At 35.8% G+C, this 22695-nt stretch overlaps 1 protein-coding gene across 3 annotated transcripts in view; it reads right to left on the reverse strand.

The window, feature by feature from the left end:
- The window catches only part of ADK (adenosine kinase), a 577585-nt gene that overhangs the window by 315841 nt on the left and 239049 nt on the right, over positions 1 to 22695 (reverse strand). For all 3 annotated transcript variants that reach the window (XM_030940869.1, XM_030940870.1, XM_030940871.1), the window contains 2 exons: positions 15317 to 15489; positions 11041 to 11149 (listed from right to left, as the gene is read on the reverse strand). In XM_030940869.1, coding sequence (XP_030796729.1) covers positions 11041 to 11149; positions 15317 to 15489 — 282 coding nt within the window. The remainder of the gene's footprint in view (positions 1 to 11040; positions 11150 to 15316; positions 15490 to 22695) is intronic.

The raw sequence follows: 22695 nt of genomic DNA on the forward strand, positions 1-22695 counted from the left end.
TTGATCTCCAAGCCTCAAAAGCTATCCTCCCATCTTGACCTCCCAAAGCACTGGAATTACAGGTGTGAGCCACTGCACCTGGTCTCATACAGAAAATCTTAAAAGCAGCAAAATTTGGGGAATTGGGGACGTGAAATATTGAAGAACAAAAGAATGTCAGATTTCTTATCAAGAATTATGCAAGTAAGATGGCAATGGGGTAACATTTTTCATGTACTGAAGAACTGTCAAACTAGAACTGTATATCTGGCACATAAAGATGTTTTCAAACATACAAAAGCTGAAAGAATTTATTACCAACAGATCCAAATACAAGAGATGTTAAAGAATGCCCTTTAGGCAGAAGGAAAATGATACCAGATGGAAATCTAATTCTAACCAAAAGGAATGAAGAGAACTAGAAATGATAAATACATGAGTAAAAATATGCTTTTTCTTATTAAGTCTTTAAAAATATATATTTGACAATTTAAACAAAAATAGCAGCAAGGTTATGATGTTTATAATATATATGTAGAAGTAAAATGTATGTATTGTAAGTTGTGAGACATACATTAACAAAGCTGATTTAAAAAAAACAACAACAATTAGGCTGGGTGCAGTGGCTCATGCCTGTAATCCCAGCACTTTCGGAGACCAAGGCGGGCAGATCACAAGGTCAGGAGATCGAGACCATCCTGGTTAATATGGTGAAACCCCATCTCTACTAAAAACACAAAAAATTAGCCTGGCGTGCTAGCAGGCGTGTATAGTCCCAGCCACTTGAGAGGCTGAGGCAGAAGAATGGTGTGAACCCGGGAGGTGGAGGTTGCATTTAACCTTAAATGTAAATGGACTAAATCCCCAATTAAAAGAAAAAGACTAGCAAATTGGATAAAGAGTCAAGACCCATCAGTGTGCTGTATTCAGGAGACCCATCTCATGTGCAGAGACACACATAGGCTCAAAATAAAGGGATGGAGGAAAATCTACCAAGCAAATGGAAAAAAAAAAAAAAAAAAAAAAAAAGCAGGGGTTGCAATCCTAGTCTCTGATAAAACAGACTTTAAAACAACAAAGATCAAAAGAGACAAAGAAGACCATTACATAATGGTAAAGGGATCAATTCAACAAAAAGAGCTAACTATCCTAAATATATACGCACCCAATACAGGAGCAATCAGATTCATAAAGCAAGTCCTTAGAGACCTACAAACACACTTAGACTCCCACACAATAATAATGGGAGACTTTAACACCCCACTGTCAACATTAGACAGATCAACAAGACAGAAAGGTAACGAGGATACCCAAGACTTGAACTCAGCTCTGCACCAAGCGGACCTAATAGACATCTACAGAACTCTCCAACCCAAATCAACAGAATATACAGTCTTCTCAGCACCACATTGCACTTATTCCAAAACTGACCAAAGAGTTGGAAGCAAAGCACTCCTCAGCAAATGTAAAAGAACAGAAATTATAACAAACTGTCTCTCAGACCACAGTGCAATCAAATTAGAACTCAGGATTAAGAAACTCACTGAAAACCACACAACTACATGGAAAGCAAACAACCTGCTCCTGAATGACTACTGGGTACATAACGAAATGAAGGCAGAAATAAAGATGTTCTTTGAAACCAATGAGAACAAAGACACAACGTATCAGAATCTCTGGGACACATTTAAAGCAGTGTATAGAGGGAAATTTATAGCACAAATTGCCCACAAGAGAAAGGCAAGAAAGATCTAAAACCAACACCCTAACATCACAATTAAAAGAACTGGAGAAGCAAGAGCAAACACATTCAAAGCTAGCAGAAGGAAAGAAATAACTAAGATCAGAGCAGAACTGAAGGAGATAGGGACACAAAAAACCCTCCAAAAAATCAATGAATCCAGGAGATGGCTTTTTGAAAAGATTAACAAATTGATAGACCACTAGCAAGACTAATAAAGAAGAAAAGAGAGAAGAATCAAATAGATGCAATAAAAAATGATAAAGGGGATATCACCACCGATCCCACAGAAATACAAACTACCATCAGAGAATACCATAAACACCTCTATGCAAATAAACTAGAAAATCTAGAAGAAATGGATCAATTCCAGGACACATACATCCTCCCAAGACTAAACCAGGAAGAAGTTGAATCCCTGAATACACCAATAACAAGCTCTGAAATTGAGGCAATAATTAATAGCCTACCAACCAAAAAAAGTACAGGACCAGACAGACTCACAACCGAATTCTACCAGAGGTATGAAGAGGAGCTGATACCATTCCTTCTGAAACTATTTCAATCAACAGAAAAAGAGGGAATCCTCCCCAACTTATTTTATGAGGCCAGCATCATCCTGACACCAAAGCCTGGCAGGGACACAACAAAAAGAGAATTTTAGACCAATATCCGTGATGAACATTGATGCAAAATTCCTCAATAAAATACTGGCAAACCGGATTCAGCAGCACATCAAAAAGCTTATCCACCACAATCAAGTGGGCTTCATCCCTGGGATGCAAGGCTGGTTCAACATATGCAAATCAATAAACATAATCCATCATATAAACAGAACCAAAGACAAAAACGATATGAGTATCTCAATAGATGCAGAAAAGGCCTTCAACAAAATTCAACAGCCCTTCATGCTAAAAACCCTCAATAAACTAGGTATTGATGGGACATATCTCAAAATAACAAAAGCTATTTATGACAAACCCACAGCCAAAATCATACTGAATGGGCAAAAACTGGAAGCATTCTCTTTGAAAAGTGGCACAAGACAGGGATGCCCTCTCTCACCACTCCTATTCAATATAGTATTGGAAGTTTTGGCCAGGGCAATCAGGCAGGAGAAATAAATAAAAGGTATTCAATTAGGAAAAAAGGAAGTCAAATTGTCCCTGTTTGCAGATGACATGACTGCATATTTAGAAAATCCCATTGTCTCAGCCCAAAATCTCCTTAAGCTGTTAAGCAACTTCAGCAAAGTCTCAGGATACAAAACCAATGTGCAAAAATCACAAGCATTCCTATACACCAATAACAGACAAACAGAGAGCCAAATCATGAGTGAACTCTCATTCACAATTGCTTCAAAGAGAATACCTAGGAATCCAACTTGGATGTGAACGACCTCTTCAAGGAGAACTACAAATCACTGCTCAACGAAATAAAAGAGGACACAAACAAATGGAAGAACATTCCATGCTCATGGATAGTAAGAATCAATATCGTGAAAATGGCCATACTGCCCAAGGTCATTTATAGATTCAATGCCATCCTCATCAAGCTACCAATGACTTTCTTCACAGAACTGGAAAAAACTACTTTAAAGTTCATATGCAACTCAAAAAGAGCCTGCATTGCCAAGACAATCCTAAGCCAAAAGAACAAACTTGGAGGCATCACGCTACCTGACTTCAAACTACACTACAAGGCTACAGTAACCAAAACAGCATGGTACTGGTACCAAAACAGGATTATAGACCAATGGTACAGAACAGAGCCCTCAGAAATAATACCACACATCTACAACCATCTGATCTTTGACAAACCTGACAAAAACAAGCAATGGGGAAAGGATTCCGTATTTAATAAATGGTGTTGGGAAAACTGGGTAGCCATATGTAGAAAGCTGAAACTGGATCCCTTCCTTACATCTTATACAAAAAAAATTCAAGATGGATTAAAGACTTAAATGTTAGACCTAAAACCATAAAAAATCCTAGAAGAAAACCTAGGCAATACCATTCAGGACATAGGCATGGGTAAGGACTTCATGACTAAAACACCAAAAGCAATGGCAACAAAAGCCAAAACAGACAAATGGGATCTAATTAAACTAAAGAGCTTCTGCACAGCAAAAGAAACGACCATCAGAGTGAACAGGCAACCTACAGAATGGGAGAAAATTTTTGCAATCTACCCATTTGACAAAGGGTTAATATCCAGAACCTACAAAGAACTTAAACAAATTTACAAGAAAAAATCAAACAACCCCATCAAGAGGGTGAAGGATATGAACAGACACTTCTCAAAAGAAGACATCTATGCAGCCAGCAGACACATGAGAAAATGCTCATCACCACTGGTCTTCAGAGAAATGCAAATGAAAACCACAATGAGAGACCATCTCACACCAGTAAGAATGGTGATCATTGAAAAGTCAGGAAACAACAGGTGCTGGAGAGGATGTGGAGAAATAGGAATGCTTTTACACTGTTGGTAGGACTGTAAACTAGTTCAACCATTGTGGAAGACAGTGTGGCGATTCCTCAAGGATCTGGAACTATAAATACCATTTGACCCAGCCATCCCATTACTGGGTACATACCCAAAGGATTATAAATCATGCTGCTATAAAGACACATATACACGTATGTTTATTGTGGTACTATTCACAATAGCAAAGACTTGGAAACAACCGAAATGTCCATCAATGATAGACTGGATTAAGAAAATGTGGCACATATACACCATGGAATACTATGCAGCCATAAAAAAAGATAAGTTTGGCCGGGCGCGGTGGCTCAAGCCTGTAATCCCAGCACTTTGGGAGGCCGAGACGGGCGGATCACGAGGTCAGGAGATCGAGACCATCCTGGCTAACACGGTGAAACCCCGTCTCTACTAAAAATACAAAAACTAGCCGGGCGAGGTGGCGGGCGCCTGTGGTCCCAGCTACTCGGGAGGCTGAGGCAGGAGAATGGCGTAAACCCAGGAGGCGGAGCTTGCAGTGAGCTGAGATCTGGCCACTGCACTCCAGTCCGGGCGACAGAGCGAGACTCCGCCTCAAAAAAAAAAAAAAAAAAAAAAAAAAAAAAGATAAGTTCATGTCCTTTGTAGGGACATGGATGAAGCTGGAAACTTCTGAACAAACTATCGCAAGGACAGAAAACCAAACACTGCATGTTCTCACTTATAAGTGGGAAGTGAACAATGAGAACACTTGGGCACAGGTTGGGGAACATCACACAATGGGGCCTGTCGTGGGGTGAGGGGAGGGGGGAGGGATAGCATTAGGAGAAATACCTAATGTAAATGACGAGTTAATGGGTGCAGCACACCAGCATGGCACAGGTATACATATGTAACAAACCTGTATACGGTGCACATGTACCCTAGAACTTAGGTATAAAAAAAAAAAATTAAAAAGTAAAAAAAAAAAAAAAAAAAAGTCAAGGCACAGTGGTATGCACCTGTATGTAGTTCCAGCACCTCAGAAGGCTGATGTGGGAGTATTGCTTGATCCCAGGCAGTCAAGGCTGCAGTGAACCATAAGTGTACCACTGCACTGCAGCCTAGACCACAGGGCAAGATGCTACCTCAAAGAAAAAAAAAATTAAGGCCGGGTACAATGGCTCATGCCTGTAATCCTAGCACTTTGGGAGGCCAAGGTGGGTGGATCACTTGAGGCCAGGAGTTCGAGACCAGCCTGGCCAACATAGAGAAACCCATCTCTACCAAAAAAACTCACAAAAAACTAGCAGGGCGTGGTGGTGCATGCCTGTAGTCCCAGTTGCTTGGGAGGCTGAGGCACAAGAATTGCTTATACCCGGGAGGCGCAGGTTGCAGCATGCTGCGATTGCACCACTGCACTCCAGCCTGGGCAACACAGCAAGGCGCAGTCGCAAAAAAAAAATTGAAATGTGACAATTACAGCATAAAGGTTAGGAAAGGTAAGATGGAAGTATACCACTATAAGGTACTTTAATACTATATGTGAAAGCAAACTGTAATGAAAGATGTGCACTATAAATCCTAATGCAACCATTAAAGTAAGACAAAAAGAGAGAGATTAAGCCAACAAAAAGGACAAAAACACAGAATTAACCCAAAAGAGGGCAGGAGAGAGAAAAGAGAATGAAGAACACATGAGAGAAATGGAAAACAAATACCAGGATTATGAAATCAAACCTAACTATACTGCTAACTGGAACGGTATAAACATTCCAGTTAAAAGGGAGACACAAAAAATAAGACTCAACTATGTTGTCTGTAAGAAATGCACTTTAAAAGATAAAAACATAAATAGGTTAGAAGTGAAAGGGAGGAAAAAGATATAACATGATATCAATAATCAAAAGAAAGTTGGATTGACTATATTAATATTAGACAGTAAATTTAAGACTAAAGTATATTACCAGGGATACATATTTCATAATGAAAAACAGGCCAAATAATCAACCTTGCACCTTATGCACCTAACAAAAGATTTCAACGTAAGTAAAAACTAATAGAATATGGGAGATGAATATACCAATTCACAATTATAATGAGAGAAAGATCTCTGCAAAGTCCCCATATCTAGAAATTAAACAACAGACATTTAAATAATCCGTGATTCAAATAAGTAGTTAAAAGAGAAACTAGAGAGTATTTCAAAGTGAATGAAAATGACAATATGTGATGCAGCCAAATTAAGCCTTAGAAATGTATAGCACTAAGCACGCACCTATAGTAGAAAAAAAGTGACAAATCAATAAATTACTCTTCTCCCTTAACAAACAAACTAAAAGAATAAGGCAAAGTAGTGGGAGGCAGAATAAAGAGAACAACAACAAAGGAAACCCAAAGAAGGAACAAAAGGCAATAATAAAGAACAAATAAAAATCAACCTGGCTTAGCTTTCCCAGAAAAGGTATGAGAAGTCAATGAAGCAATAACTACAAAATATTTTGTTTTGAAAAATATTACACCAAATGAGTTGTCATTTATGTAAAAGCAATAGGAGGTAAATAAAAGCTCAAGAAGGGATGCATTTTAAGTCCTTCCTGTAAAAAAAAAAGTTTGATGATAAAATGGAGCCAATCAAGGGATAATCAAAATTAACAATAAAGGAATGGGAAAACTGTTACAAAGTAGTTGATGATAAGCATTTATCTCATTTAAATATAGAATTAAGACTACAAAAATTATAGTTACAGAATAAAATGAAAACGTTTAAACATTGAAAAATATTAAAAAAAAAAAGTAAAAATGTAACTACCAAAATTCATGATGAAACATAGTGCTAATTTTTACCTAGCCTTTATGCTATCATTGCCACATTTTATTTTTTTTTACATTTTCCATAGCAGATTAATACACCTTAAAAAGGAAATACAAGCCAGGTGCAGTGGCTTACACCTGTAGCCCCAGCTACTCGGGAGGGTGAGATAGGAGGATCGCCTGAGCCCAGAATTTCAAGGCTGCAGTGAGCTGTGATCACACCACTGCACTCCAGCCTGGGAAACAGAGCAAGACCTTATCTACAAAAAAATCAAAAGTAAAAATAAAAGTTAAGAATATAAAAGAAGGAAATACATAATGTAGAAAAATTAATGGCTCCAATGTACTATTCTTTTTCATAAGCCTTTCCTGAATAAGTCTTACAGGTCTAATTTAAGAAATATTATTTTTCCTTTTCTTTTCTTTTTTTTTTTTTTTTGAGACAGGATTTTGCTCTGTCGCCTAGGCTGGAGTATAGTGGTACAATTATAGCTCAATGTAACTTCTAATTCCTAGGCTCAAGTAATCCTCCTGCCTCAGTCTCCCAAGTAGCTAGATCTACAGGTGAGTGCCACTATGCATCGCTAATTTAAAAGAATTTTTTTTTTTTGGCACAGATGGGGTCTCACTATGTTGCCCAAGCTGGACTCAATCTCCTGGCCAAAAGCAATCCACTGGCTTTGGCCTCCCAAAGCACTGGGACTATAGGCATAAACCACCATGCCTAGTCAGGAAATACTATTTAAGTGAGGAAAAACAGATACATCCCTTAGATAATTCTAAGGTGAAGAGAACCTGAGACTTATGTTTTCAAAAACATAATTACCGGCTGGGCGCGGTGGCTCAAGCCTGTAATCCCAGCACTTTGGGAGGCCGAGACGGGCGGATCACGAGGTCAGGAGATCGAGACCATCCTGGCTAACATGGTGAAACCCCGTCTCTACTAAAAAATACAAAAAACTAGCCGGGCGAGGTGGCGGGTGCCTGTAGTCCCAGCTACTCGGGAGGCTGAGGCAGGAGAATGGCGTAAACCTGGGAGGCGGAGCTTGCAGTGAGCTGAGATCCGGCCACTGCACTCCAGCCTGGGCGACAGAGCGAGACTCCGTCTCAAAAAAAAAAAAAATTAAAAAAAAAAAAAAAAAAAAAAACATAATTACCTAGTCACCATAACCAGTAGTCAATAATTACCTGCTAACAAAGAATCTGAGAAGTTGGTTTAAACATGGAAAAACTGAGTTTACATGGCATAAAATGAAACATTTATTATGAAAGATAAAAAATAAATTTTAAAAGATCTTGACACTGTATTTAAACCCAAAGAGGATGCTGGTGTATCCATATTCAATTTTAGCTTTTCAATCAGGAAGGTTTCCAGTGTGAACTTACTCAGCGAATTATATGGTAAAGAAAATGAAGAAGAAGGTTTGCAATTTTCTTAATATTCATTAAACACTGCTAGTTTAGAGACTAGTGTGAAGAAGTAGAGCTGAGAAGGCCGGGCGCGGTGGCTCAAGCCTGTAATACCAGCACTTTGGGAGGCCGAGACGGGCGAATCACGAGGTCAGGAGTTCGAGACCATCCTGGCTAACACGGTGAAACCCCGTCTCTACTAAAAAATACAAAAAAAAAGCTAGCCGGGCGAGGTGGCTGGCGCCTGTAGTCCCAGCTACTCGGGAGGCTGAGGCAGGAGAATGGCGTAAACCCGGGAGGCGGAGCTTGCAGTGAGCTGAGATCTGGCCACTGCACTCCAGGCCGGGCGACAGAGCGAGACTCCGTCTCAAAAAAAAAAAAAAAAAAAAGAAGTAGAGCTGAGTACGTAGATCTGGTTTAGCTTATGTGATGCAGACAGATGTTTTAGTTACAGAAATTTGTTTAATAGATAAACTGAGTTGCTTCCTTAGATCAAAATCATTTTAGAATTAAAGAGCCCCCAGAACTTTAACTTCTTAAACCTCATTAGTTTATGATGATAATGTAATGAGACTGCTGACCTCATAGAACCAGAAAGTATGGGGCAGCCCATTTAATTTATGGTTTGACCATATGCTAAGAAAAAACTAGACTAGACTACATCTCATTTCAGGATGCTCTGAAATCAAAGGGAATTACAGATTTGTAAAACCTGCAGTGTCTTTGTGGAAATAACATTATATTTCAAAAGGAAGTTCACAGATTTCAGTGAATACGAATTATGCTCTTAATCACCAAGAAAATTTTGTTAAATGTTCACTAAGAATATACAGCATCCCAGGTATCCAATATGAGTCTACTATTTTCAGAACTATTTTGGAATAAGCCAAGCTGTGAGAAGAGTATAGATTTATCTGGCAACGTAAGAGATCATTCTTTTTATGAAACTGCTGAAACAGAAGCTACAAGCTAACACCTGCATCACAGATAACAACTGAAATCCATTTTGTTATTTCTTCTAGCTGAATACACCACCCAAATGTCAAAAATAATCCCATTTGCCTTATTAATAATTAGACCAAAGCTGATCACTTTACACTGTACAAAATTGCACATTAGGTATAAATATTTAACACTACTATAAAACTCCATTCACCCAAATATGGCTAGATACAATATAGTGCATAAATGCTAAAACTATAAGTTGTCTGCAAGTTGAACCTATACTTTCATAAAAGTTCCATTCACCCAAAGTTGACCAGACGTGTTATACTGTATAATCATTATAACTATGAGTTGTTTGCAAGCTGGCTCACAATTCAGGATTGAACAAATATAAACTGAAACACAGAAGACTGTAATTGTCAAGTTAAATATACTTTTTCATCAGAATACACTGTCTTAGTTCATAGTCAACAAATATACATAAATTATGCCAAACTCTAAACATGGTGCTTTTTGATAATCAGACTTTCACGTGTAAGATGGTTTGAAATAGTACATAAATCCCCCCTAAAGAATCACACTACAAAATATATAGTAACAAGATTTGAAAAATGGAATGAACATGAGACCAATTTGAGAAGTAAAATGAAATGGAAATAATAAAGGGGAAAAAATATTTAATCCTTGAAATGTTTTTCTCACATAGTGGCAGAAAAGATAGCATAACTTTCCATTATATAATCTTCTCAATGTAAGCATTTATTTGACAGTTATAAAGGGGTAGGATCTGGTATACAGAGGAATCAATAACAATGTTGTAAAGCCTAGAACAGTGCACATAAACATGCTGTAGGAGACATTAACATTAGACTGAAAGAAATAATTATATTTTCAATAAACATGTTCCTATTAGTAGGATAATCAATTTTTACGCATCTTACCAGCTATTTCACACAGCTCAGGTAGTGAAATGGCAGCAGCTGTTATACCAAATCCATATATTACACGCATATGAGATGCTTTTAATTTTTCATAGGTATCTACTTATTTGTGTATAGCCACATTTAACACATATTAAATAAAAACAAGGTAATCATGGGGTGATTAATTCAGAAGAATTTTTGGTACAGTCCTATTTTAGAAATAAATTCTTAACCAATTATTTTTATGTCAGAAGACTTAATAATTCAAATAACACCCTGCCCTTATTCCCAGATTTAAGAGATTTGTCAAGATTAATGTTTTTGAAATATTAAATTAAGAGGTGTCATGGTAATTACTATGGAATAAATAGCAATTAAGTTTTTTAGGCAAATCAGCTCAAACTATTTGGAGTATATATATATACTACTAATATTTTTCTGCACAATGCAAGTTGCCTACAAATGTAAGATGTAAGTTTGTAGAATTATTTTAAAATATATTAGGAAACTGATTTAATATAGAATTCTGCACTTGGTTGGGAAGCACCTATGCATAATGTATCCAAAAATAGGTAGACATGAAGATTAATAATACAAATTATGTTACCCATAGAAAGATAATTATTTCTGTTCTATACTCACAATAGTGAATCTAACATATGCTTTGAGATAGGTAAATAATTTGCATGGTAAATAAAAGATAATTACTTTAAAATATATATCAGACAACAACTATAATCCATCATGTAAATATGTACCAGAGATTTGAATTAGGTAAGTACTTACTGCTATATAACAAACTCTTGCTTTTTCTACCAACATCCAGTTTTTCTCCAGATCAAGATGTTTTTCCTTTTTATAACAATTGGCAGCAGCAAGATTAGCTACGAGGGACCTAAAACAACCAAAGAATAGCAAGTAATATTATAGCCAAACTTAGCATATATTTCTATAGATAGTTATCAATATTTTTTGCAAATTTTACAATTTACAGTTTAATTAATTCTTCAAAACTAATGTTATTGATTTTTAAATAAATATAAATACAATTTTGTTTTGAGAACTTTCTGAGGCATCTATGATAATTTTTGTTCTAAACAACACCTGGTATTCTGAGAAAGAAATTGGCATTTAAGTTGCCTTTTGATAGTAAAATAGGACCTACTTTTTACACCTTAATAGTTCAAAATGCAGTTAAGAAATAAAGCTAACTCATTATATAAAAAGAAATCTATGCAACTAAAAACATTTTTTATAGTAGAAAAATATCTTGATAAAAATAAATATCAACATACTATAATTGTCTATTTAATCGAAGGCTTTAAAAGTCAAATATGGAATTAATGTCACAAAAGACGCTTACAAATGTAGACCATATTCACTAAGAGGAATTAATTTGTAAACCATTATATTCTAAGGACTGAAATCAATTAGAATTGTTTTCTATAGTTGAAAAGTCCCTTGACTGGTCCAATTTTAGAAATGGAATATCTAAGCAGGATACTGCATTTAAAATCTTGCTACAGGTGGGTGCAGTAACTCAAAGTTGAAATCCCAGCTCTTTCAGAGGCCAAGGTGGGAGGATTGCTTGATACCAGGAATTTCAGGTCAGCCTGGGCAACACAGCCAGATCCCATCTCTACAAAATAATTTTCAAAATTAGCTGGGGGTAGTGGTGCACACTTATAGTCCTAAGGACTCAGGAAGCTGAGGTGGGAGTATTGCTTGAGCCCAGGAGTTTGAGGCTGCAATGAGCTATGATCATGCCACCTGCACTCTAGCTTGGGCAACAAGGCAAAACCACATCTCTAAAAAACAAAAAATGAATAAATAAAAAATAAAATCCTGCTACAAGTGTCACTTGGCTTGTTTAATTAAAAATAAATACAATAATTATTTACATTATAAAATAATAAAAATACTTTCCTTCCTCATACTGCTTCAGAATTTAAAAAATTACTTGCCAATTTTTCTCTTTTTCTTATTAAATTGTAACAGTTATAGCTTATAAAAAAATCTTATCATTTCAGACTTTGGTAAAATGTTCGATTACACTGTTAAAAAAAAAAAAAATCTCAATTCTCTTCCAAAACGTCTTTCCACTCATCCATCTGCCAATTTACTACTAAAGGATACATCTGTTTATGTTCAAGTAAACGAAGGAAGGAAAGAGTAATATGCATCAACATATCCAAATACAAAATAACTATATTACAAACTTAAGAAAATTTAGACCTAATTTATAAAAATATTTTAGTAATTGTGACTTTAGGAAAATTTTGACAAAATGGCTACTAAATAAAAGCAAACACTTCTGGTACCAGATACTAAACTCTATTTTGATAATACAATGACTTTTTGATGGAAAACTACAGTTTCTCCAAAAGAAAAATAAAAGATTCCTTTTTTATTTTTTTGAGATGGAGTTTCGTTCTTGTCGCCTAGGCTGGAGAGCAATGGCTCCGTCTTGGCTCACTGCAACCTCTACCTCCAGGTTCAAGCAATTCTCTTGCCTCAGTCTCCCAAGTAGCTGGGATTACAAGTGCCCGCCACAACACTTGGCTAGTTTTTTTGTATTTTTAGTAGAGGTGGGGTTTCATCATGTTGGCCAGGCTGGTCTCGAACTCCTGGCCTCAAATGATCCACCTGCCTTGGCCTCCCAAAGTGCTGGGATTACAGGCATGATCCACCACGCCTGACCAGAAAAATATGAGTATTCTTATTATCCCAATGTATTTGATTCTGACTTTGAAGAGGAAGAACCTGGATCAAGAAAGATACTGAATTACCCAAACACTTCGATTTCTGAAATTTTTTGTTTTATTTTTTGTTTTTGAGACAGGGGCTCACTCTTTTGCCCAGACTGAAGTACAGTGGGTGGCACAACCGCAGTCCACCGCAGCCTCAACCTCCGGGGCTCAAGCGATCCTTCCACCTCAGCCTCTCGAGCAGCTGGGACCGCAGGTACATGCCACCATCCCCAACTAATTTTTGTATTTTTTGTAGAGATGGAGTTTTGCCATGTTGCCCAGGCTGGTCTTAAACTCCTGAGCTCAAGTGATCAGCCTGCTTTGGCCCCCTAAAGTGTTAGGATTACAAGGTGTGACCACCATGCCTGGCCAATTTCTGAGTTTTTGATAGTGGCAGCAAAGGTTACCGGACCTATCCAAAACAATTGATCCAACTGTATTAGCGTCCAGAATTTAGATAATGATTTAGATACTGAAGATTTCTCCCCAATTTTTGATTCCCATATCATCTGAACAATATCACTATAACTATCAAATTAGTATAAAAGTTAAGTTTTTGACATCTAGGAGATCTTATATTATCATAACTGTTCTCTCTCTCTTTGTTGTTGTTTTGTTTTGAGAATCTTGCTCTGTTGCCCAGGGTGGAGTGCAGTAGTGCAATCTCGGCTCACTCCACCTCCCGGGTTCAAGCAATTCTCCTGCCTTAGTCTCCCGAGTAGCTGGGATTACAGGTGCACACCTGGCTAATTTTTGTATTTTTAGTAGAGACAGAATTTCACCATGTTGGCCAGGCTGGTCTCGAACTCCTGACCTCAGGTGATCCACCCGACTCGGCCTCCCAAAGTGCTGGGATTACAGGCATGAGCCACCGCACCCAGACATAACTGTTCTTTAAGACAGCAATTTAGCATACCAAAACAATTTAGTAATATTACTGTAGCCTAAGTGATCTCAGAAGAAAATCTGACCTACTTCTCACGAATGGTAAAACTTTGCACCTACAGATTAGGGCTGGCCTTGGGAAAACTAAGGGCAAAGGTCTAAACAAGCATATTTCAACACTTTTAGTTTTTTTTTTTTAATCTCTGAATCCTGTATTTCAATGTTTACTGAAGACTTAAAATCATGAAGTTCTCCTGTATATAAAAAACAAAATTAAAGGAAAAGTCTGAAAATGCCTTACATACCCCAATAATTTTTGAATGCTGTATTTTGGTTATTCAGTAAATATTGTGCTTATTGATCCCCAGTCTCCAGAATAGTCCATTCCTTAATATACCTCTGCTGAAGGTCAAGTAGTGAGCAATAAAATGGGTAAATAGAAGAAATGGAGCAAGATGGCAGTGGAGAGGAGGAAGGAAATAAAGGAGGATGAAGAGAGAAAAAAGAAAGGAAGGGAAGATGGGAAAAGAAAGGAGATAGGGAATGGAGGAGGACAGACTACATATTTCCAACTATAAGTAACACAAAATTTCTAGTGAATCACTATTTAAAAAGAGGTCATCTTTGATTATTCCAGCAATATAATAATTGGTAGGGCAGTTATTTTGTTTTTCCCTTGCAAAGGGGAAAAAAGCCTGTGCTGATATGGTAATAATGTTAGCAAAGCATGAATACATTGAAGGAGTATCTCCATTTGGGAACAAAGGAACAATCAACCAATACATGGAGGGGCCTGAGAGAGATATTTCAAGTTCATATAAAGAATACTTTTCTAATAAGTAAGGGTATATAGAAATATACTTGGTTGTTTCGTTAGTGGTATATTACCCATGACTGAGTTTATTTAATATGAATGAATTACTATTTGCCAGAAATGGTTTAGATGATCATTTAGATAACTAAGTCATATGAGCCTGAATGTAATGTTGTATTTTATATACATAAAATACATACACACACATACACACACACACACACATACACTCACTCTCTCTCTCTGTGTGTCTCTCATTCTAATATTCCAACCTCAGGATATGGTGAAAAGAATATTCTTTCTAATTCAAGTTTCGCAACAAATTAGCTACCAGGCATTGAGCAAGCTATCTGCCTTTTCTGATTCTAATTATAAAAAGTAGAGACTGGACTAAATAATCTCAAACTTTTATTCCACATGCCTCATGAATTCAACTGCATGTTTAACAAAAGTAAATTTAAAAACAACACAGGAAAACTGATATAAGGAATAAGCATTTATCAAACATTAAAAGGAATTATAAAGTCAAAATTCCAAATTCACATTGGAATTCAGATTTTACCAGTGTTAAAATAGCCAATTAGTATAGTGCTTCCCTTGGAATTACACTGACCTGTTGTCACCAGTGATGCATGCAGCACAAGTTCCTGTGGGCTGCTCATTCTGCTCATAGTAATGAGCATCTACATGGGCTTCAGCAGCTTTTCTCTTCAGGATTTCCCCAAATTTATCTATCCCAATGCATCCAAAAAATGTTGCTGCTTTGTGTGGCTGTTGAATCATCCACTGTAAAACAGGAACATAAATAATTTAATGGGTCAAAAAAATGGTACACATAGTTCAGTATTCTGCCACGGATAGTGATGTGAAAAGAATGCTTTGTGAGAAACTGTGACTGTTATGAATGGAATTTCAATTCTGTGCTATCACGATAAAAAAAAAAAAACTTAATATAACAACCATGTAATATCTTATACTGCATTGGGGAGAGAAATTAAGTACATAGAGTGGTTAAGGATTCAGCAGCTAAAATCATTCAGACCTTAAGACAAATGCTGGCCTGATATAGGAAAATAATAGTGGGTCCCAATATAAGAAGTCTAGCATTGTCATAAAAAGAGCAGAATCCATCTTGATTGCAGACTGTCTGGGTTCAAATCTTGCTTCTGCCACTTACTAACTGCATGAGTTAGAGCATGTTAGAGCATATCACTTAACATTTCTCACTTCACTCATGTTTAAAGTGGAGATATAATTACAAATACATCTCATAAGGTCGTTGAGGATTAATTGAAATGATGTAAATTAATGTACATGCATTGCTGAGCATGGTACCCAGCACATAGTAAACAACATATATTAGCTGTGGCTGTTACTATGATTGTCATACTTATTGTAGTAATTCATACATAAATTAAGCTAAAACATGCTCGTATCTAAAAAATTATTCTAAAAATTCAGAAATAGTGTTATAGTTCTAATTACAAATATCTCATTTTTTCATTAAAGTAATTATTACAAATTTTAATGACAATGGACTTCTTGTAAGATGCATACGTTTCACAGATTTGAACTCTTTCATAATTAGCTCAAATCCCTGAGGGTTCTTTTTTTTTTTTTGAGACGGAGTCTCGCTCTGTCGCCCGGGCTGGAGTGCAGTGGCCAGATCTCAGCTCACTGCAAGCTCCGCCTCCCGGGTTTACGCCATTCTCCTGCCTCAGCCTCCCGAGTAGCTGGGACTACAGGCGCCCGCCACCTCGCCCGGCTAGTTTTTGTATTTTTTAGTAGAGACGGGGTTTCACCGTGTTAGCCAGGATGGTCTCGATCTCCTGACCTCGTGATCCACCCGTCTCGGCCTCCCAAAGTGCTGGGATTACAGGCTTGAGCCACCGCGCCCGGCCGGGTTCTAATATTCTTTAGTGATTCCATAGCTAACACCTATTTGGTTTTGAACACTTAGAGGTAGCAAAATAACCTACAAATAATCTACATACAAAGTCAAAAGACATCAAGATAAATTTTTATAAAATCTGTTCTTGAATATTTGGAATAGAAAAGAAATACATGCATATTTGAGAGGTAAAAGGATGAGGAGAGGACAAAAATAACAAAGATAAAACTGTAGGAATGAGATATAGTAACAGCTTGATGACCAGCAATCCCAATTCTAGAGACTCATCCACAATATAAAACAACATGCAAGTATTGAGATGTTATTTGTAATGCAAAATGTTGGAAACAAACTAGAAGTCCACCCGTAGAAGATCAGTCGATTAAATCATGATATATCCATATAATGGAATACCACACAGCCATTCAAAAACCCCAACAAAACAATGGAAAACAAGGAAAAGCTCTATGGAACACTCCATCTATATAAAGTAATTTCCAGGATATTTTGTTAACTTTAAAAAAAATCAAGTCTCAAAGGTATAAAAGCTTTGTTTAAAAAAGAATAAAACTTAATAATATATATTATTTTCAAATATAGGGGGATAGCTTCAGGACATTGGATTTAGCAATGATTTCATAAATATCGCACAAACGCACAGACAACAAAAACAAAAATAGATAAACGTTATTATATCAAGCTTAACTTCTGCATGGCAAAGGAGGCAACCAACAGAGTGAAAAGGCAACTTATTTCCAAACCATATATCCAATGAAAGGTTAATATCCAGAATATATAACAAACTTCTAAATGAACAATAAAAATACAAATAACATGATCTTAAAATGGGCAAAGGATTTGAATAGACATTTCTCCAAAAATGATATACAAATGGCCAATAAGCATAAGAAAAAATGTTCAACATCAGTAATCATCAGGGAAATCAAAATCACAATGAGATATCACTTCACACTGATCAGGACGGTCACTACCGAAAACACAGAAAACAAAAAATGCTGGCAAAATGTGGAGAAGTGAATGAACCCTTGTGCAGCGTTGGTGGAAATGTAATATGGTGCAGCCACTACGAAAACAGTATGGAGGTTCCTAAAAGAAATATTAAAAATTAAATTAACAAACAATCAAGCAACCTCAATTCTGGGTATACAGTCAAAAGAATTCAAAGCAGGATCTCAAAGAGATATCTGCATGTCCATGTTCACTGCAGCAACATTCATAAATGCCAAGAGGTACAAGCAATCCAGGCGTCCATCAACAATTAAAGGATAAAGAAACAAAAGAAGGAAATCCTGTCACATGCTACAACATAGATGAACATCAAGAACTTGCTAAGTTAAATAAGGTCTGTCACAAAAAAGACACATATTGTATGATTCCATTCATAGGAAGTATCTGAAGTAGTCAAAATCATAGAAACGTAAGTAGAAAGTTGGTTACCAAGGACTTGAGGGAGGGAAGTCGGAGAATTAGAGTTTAGCGGGTACAGAGTTTCAGTGTTGCAAGATGAAAAAGTTCTAGAGGTCAACTATGTAACAACATACATATACTAATTGGTACATTTAAAAATGATTAAGATGTTAAAGTTAACGTTATGGTTTTTATTACATAAAAGAGAATGTATGTGTATGTATATATGTGTGTACGTGTGTGTGTATATATATATTTTCTTGCCTCGAACTCCTGAATTCAACAGATCCTACCAGCTCAGTCTTCTGAGTAGTCGGGACTACAGGTGAAAGCCACCTCACTCAGCCATATATATTCTTTTAGTATAGATACTATACTATATACATACATTAGAATGTATATATAATTTTGTGTTTGCTAATTTTATAAAAAGAAACACAGAAAGAATAAACTAGAAATGAAAATTGATTTTCTATGAGAGTGACTGGGAAAGGAGTAGAGGAATAGGAATAGAAGAGTTCTCTGAATATAGCATTACATTCAAATTTGACTTCTGAAACGTGAAAATTTTGCATTTTCAAATAATAAAATTTAATTTGAATTTTGAATTCCATTAGAAGAAAAACAAATTATGAAGTTGAATATAACAAGAATGAAAAATCAAAGAAGATATCAAATTGTAACATAAGTACATAGAAAAAATAATGTAAATAATTTTTCAGTATGCTCTTATAATACAGTCTTGATGGAATATATTATAAGGAACAAAAACAACAAATAAACTTTACTTAGTAAGTTTATTATTGGTTATGTTATTGGTTAAACTATTTTGTGTGTACTGTAGGATAGAGCAAATGAATATAAAGTTGATGCTGTTGGGAACTAGGTTTCCTGAACAGTGATACAGGAAAATACAAATATGAAATGGGGAAAGGGAAGAAGGTTCTATGCAAGAAACCTGAGGGATGCTATCTTAATCATTATCAATTAGCATTATCAATAAAGCCATAAACTTTATGATGTGATGCAATGGGAAATACACAGTGTCACTTACATACTATTATTGCTTAAAATAATGAGAATAAGTCCACAAGGTGGCACATATTACAATCAACTGGGTTGGACCCTTAAAAGAAGAAAATGCCTTGACCAAAAAGATGAGAGGAAAGTATATTAAAGAAACAGTACTAATACATGTAATGTGTGATTCTTATTGGATCCTGGACTGAGAGTAAAATTAAACAGCTATCAAGGACACTATCAGAATAACTGCTACATCTGGAATCTTGATCATACATCAGAAAACAGTACCAATGCTTATTTTTATGAATAAGGAATAAATACTTCAAAATGATTCTGAGGAAAATATACACACATATATTTATTTAAAGAGAGAACACAAATGTGTTGAAATGTTAACAACTGGTGATCAATGTTGTTAGATCAAAGGGTATAGAAAAGTTCATTTTACTATTCTGTAAGTTAGAAAATGTTCAAAATTAAAAGGTGGGACAAACATACTGTAGCTAAACCATTCCTTTAAAGAATAACAATAATTTAAACTTAATTTATTCCATTTTGGATATTATCACTCCATTTATCAAAATGAGTAAATAACATGAAGTAGTTAATATTATAAAATGTCTCAGTATAAATGCCTAACTTAAAATACTTTATTCTACAATTAAAGTATAAATTTAACAGAGAATTTCTAGGTGTTATTAAACTTAGTGAAAGTATAAATTTAGCAGAAAATTTCTATGTTATTCTATAATTTACTTTTATTTATCTATAAGGTATGATTAAATGATCAATCATGTCTATAATATATAGCAAAATAAGTAAAACCAGAGCCAATAGCAACTTTTACTACGATTACTTAAATAATTTGTCATCAAAATAACAGCAAACTTTGTTCAGTGAAAATAAAGTCATTATTATATAATTTAGCCTAGTTATAATCAGAGAGTCTACATGTTCAAACTACAGTATGAAATAAGGGCTATATCAACTCACGGTCAGGCTTAAACCTGATTTACTAACTACTCCATAATCAGGATTTAAATGAATTGAAATATTTCCATTACAAATAAATATTATTTGAACCCGCGAGGCAAAAATTGATAAATAGTAGAAATATTCAGCAGCTTTGCTATCCTTTTAGTATCGAATATTTCAACATGAGAAACTGCCTGACATTCTATTTCTGGTATTCAGATATTGACAAAATGTGAGAACTTTGCTTTTGATCACTGATTTCCACTCAAAAGTCATTCTAAAACCAGAGTTTAACAAGCCTAAACATACAGGTTTTTAACAGCCATTAAAAAAAAGAAGCCATGTTAACTGCTTCAAAGCATTTAATAATCTGAGTAAAGATGTTATAATTGAGAATGAAATAGATTTTTAAAAACCACTTTAGGAAAATTTAATAAGTAATTTGCAAAGATTTCTGTTAAAATTTTAGTACATCTGTAAGCATCTAAAACATAATGTTTCACCAACATGTAACTAATCTATTTCCTACCATTTTGATACTCAATCAACACACATTTAATGCATGTCTGCCAGGGAATAAAAATAAAAAAATGATGATATTCCTAATACAAAGTCACAACTACTAGATTTTGATTCTCCAGGATGGAGATTCAACCTTGTTTATAACCTTTGATTATGTTCCTTCTTTTAGCTAAAATAAACTGCCCACCTTCCCTTGGTTCATAAATGTACAGTACACCTTAAAAACTTTAACTTCTGCTCTGGCCATAAGTGATTAGCAGGGTCTGGAATTACTATTGCACTGTAAACTAGAAAACCAGGAGGAAACACCTACAGTATTTTCAGACATTGAATAACAGGCATGGTAGGACTGTGATCTCTGATAGGAAAGAAACAAGGTGTGCCCTGACATCATGCAGGCTCTCTGCCAGGAGGTAAGTTCCACACCATGGAGAGGGAGAAAGAAGGCAAATAGAGCCTGGCATTCTCACTAAAACGAGGGGACAGAGATAAGTATTCAAGGAGAGCCAGAAGACTAGAAATTGTGAAAAAGATTTTCAGAGAAGAATGAGTTGAAATCTACAGAGTAACCCTTGAGGCTATGGCTGGATACCAACCTGTGTATGTTTAAGTAATATATGTAAAATCATAAGGAATCCACATAAATGCTCTAGAATTAAAAGTAAGTTAATCAAGGTCTCAGACCTTAAAATGAATATATAAAAATCTAATGTAGTTCTATAAATTTTCAAAGAAGAGTTGAAAATTAAAATTAAGAAAACAATATTTACAATACCACCAAAATTGAAATATGTAGGAACACATTTAACCAAATATGTGCAAGACATATACATAGAATACTACAAAAGATTGCTGAGGAAAAATAACAATTTATATAAACAAAGAGCTATATTACGTACATGGATTTGAAAACTCAATATTCTTAAGACATTAATTCTCCCCAAATTGATTCATAAGTTCAATGAAATCCCAACCAAACTCTCAATGGATTTCTGAGGATATCAAAAAGTTGATTCTATAATCAATATTAAAGTAAAAGGAACTAGAATAGCTAAAGACTAGGAGGTATGTGGGTGTGAGAAAAACTAACACTGTTAAATGTCAATTTCTTCAAATATAAAATGTGGATAACATAACCTATGATCTTTTAAGGATGTAGTAAGAATTAGAAATTTACAAACAGGCCGGTAGCAGTGGCTCACTGCCTGTAATCCCAACACTTTGGGAGGCCGAGGCAGGCAGATCACCTGAGGTCAGGAGTTCAAGACCAGCCTGACCAAAATGGAGAAACTCTGTCTCTAAAAATATAAAAAATTAGCCAGGCGTGGTGGCGCATGCCTGTAATCCCAGCTACTCAGGAGGCTGAGGTAAGAAGAATCACTCGAACCCGGGAGGCAGAGGTTGCGGTGAGCTGAGATTGCGCCACTGCACCTCAGCCTGGGCAATAAGAGTGAAACTCCCCTCAAGAAAAAAGAAAGAAAAGAAGAAAGGAAAGGACAGGACAGGACAGGACAGGACAGGACAGGAAGGAAGGAAAGAAGGAAGGAAGGAAGGAAGGAAGGAAGGAAGGAAGGAAGGAAGGAAGGAAGGAAGGAAGGAAGGAAGGAAGGAAGGAAGGAAGGAAGGAAGGAAGGAAGGAAGGAAGGAAGGAAGGAAGGAAACTAAATAAATAAAAAAGAAATAAAAAGAAATTGACTAATAACCCATGCAGTTTAGTATACTATGGGGTTTCTATTATTATATTTGCATCACTTTTATACAAAGAAGGAAAGGGCTCTCATTATACTTTAAGTAACTATACCTAACTGGAAGAACTAGGAAAACCACAGCCACTATTGGTAACTTCAAATAAATACTTCAATTAGTTTAACTTAAACAGCAATAGTAAAAAAGCATATTACTAGAAAATACCATGAGAGAGATTAATTGCAGTGGAGGGGAGGGGATGAGGAAAGGCCTCCAAAGACAGGTAGCAGTATCAACTGGTCTTTGAAGGACAGGTATGATCTTCCAAAATGGTTACAAACTAGAAAGAAAAAAGAGTTGTACAGCATACAGTACATGCCTCCTTTCCTATGTTAGAAATTTTATCATGGTACCCCTAGGATGACAGAAAATCCATTTATTAAATAATTAGTTTCAGCCAAAGGTGT

Source organism: Rhinopithecus roxellana, chromosome 11 (genome assembly GCF_007565055.1).
Source record: "Rhinopithecus roxellana isolate Shanxi Qingling chromosome 11, ASM756505v1, whole genome shotgun sequence".
In the NCBI taxonomy this organism is placed as follows: Eukaryota; Metazoa; Chordata; class Mammalia; order Primates; family Cercopithecidae; genus Rhinopithecus; species Rhinopithecus roxellana.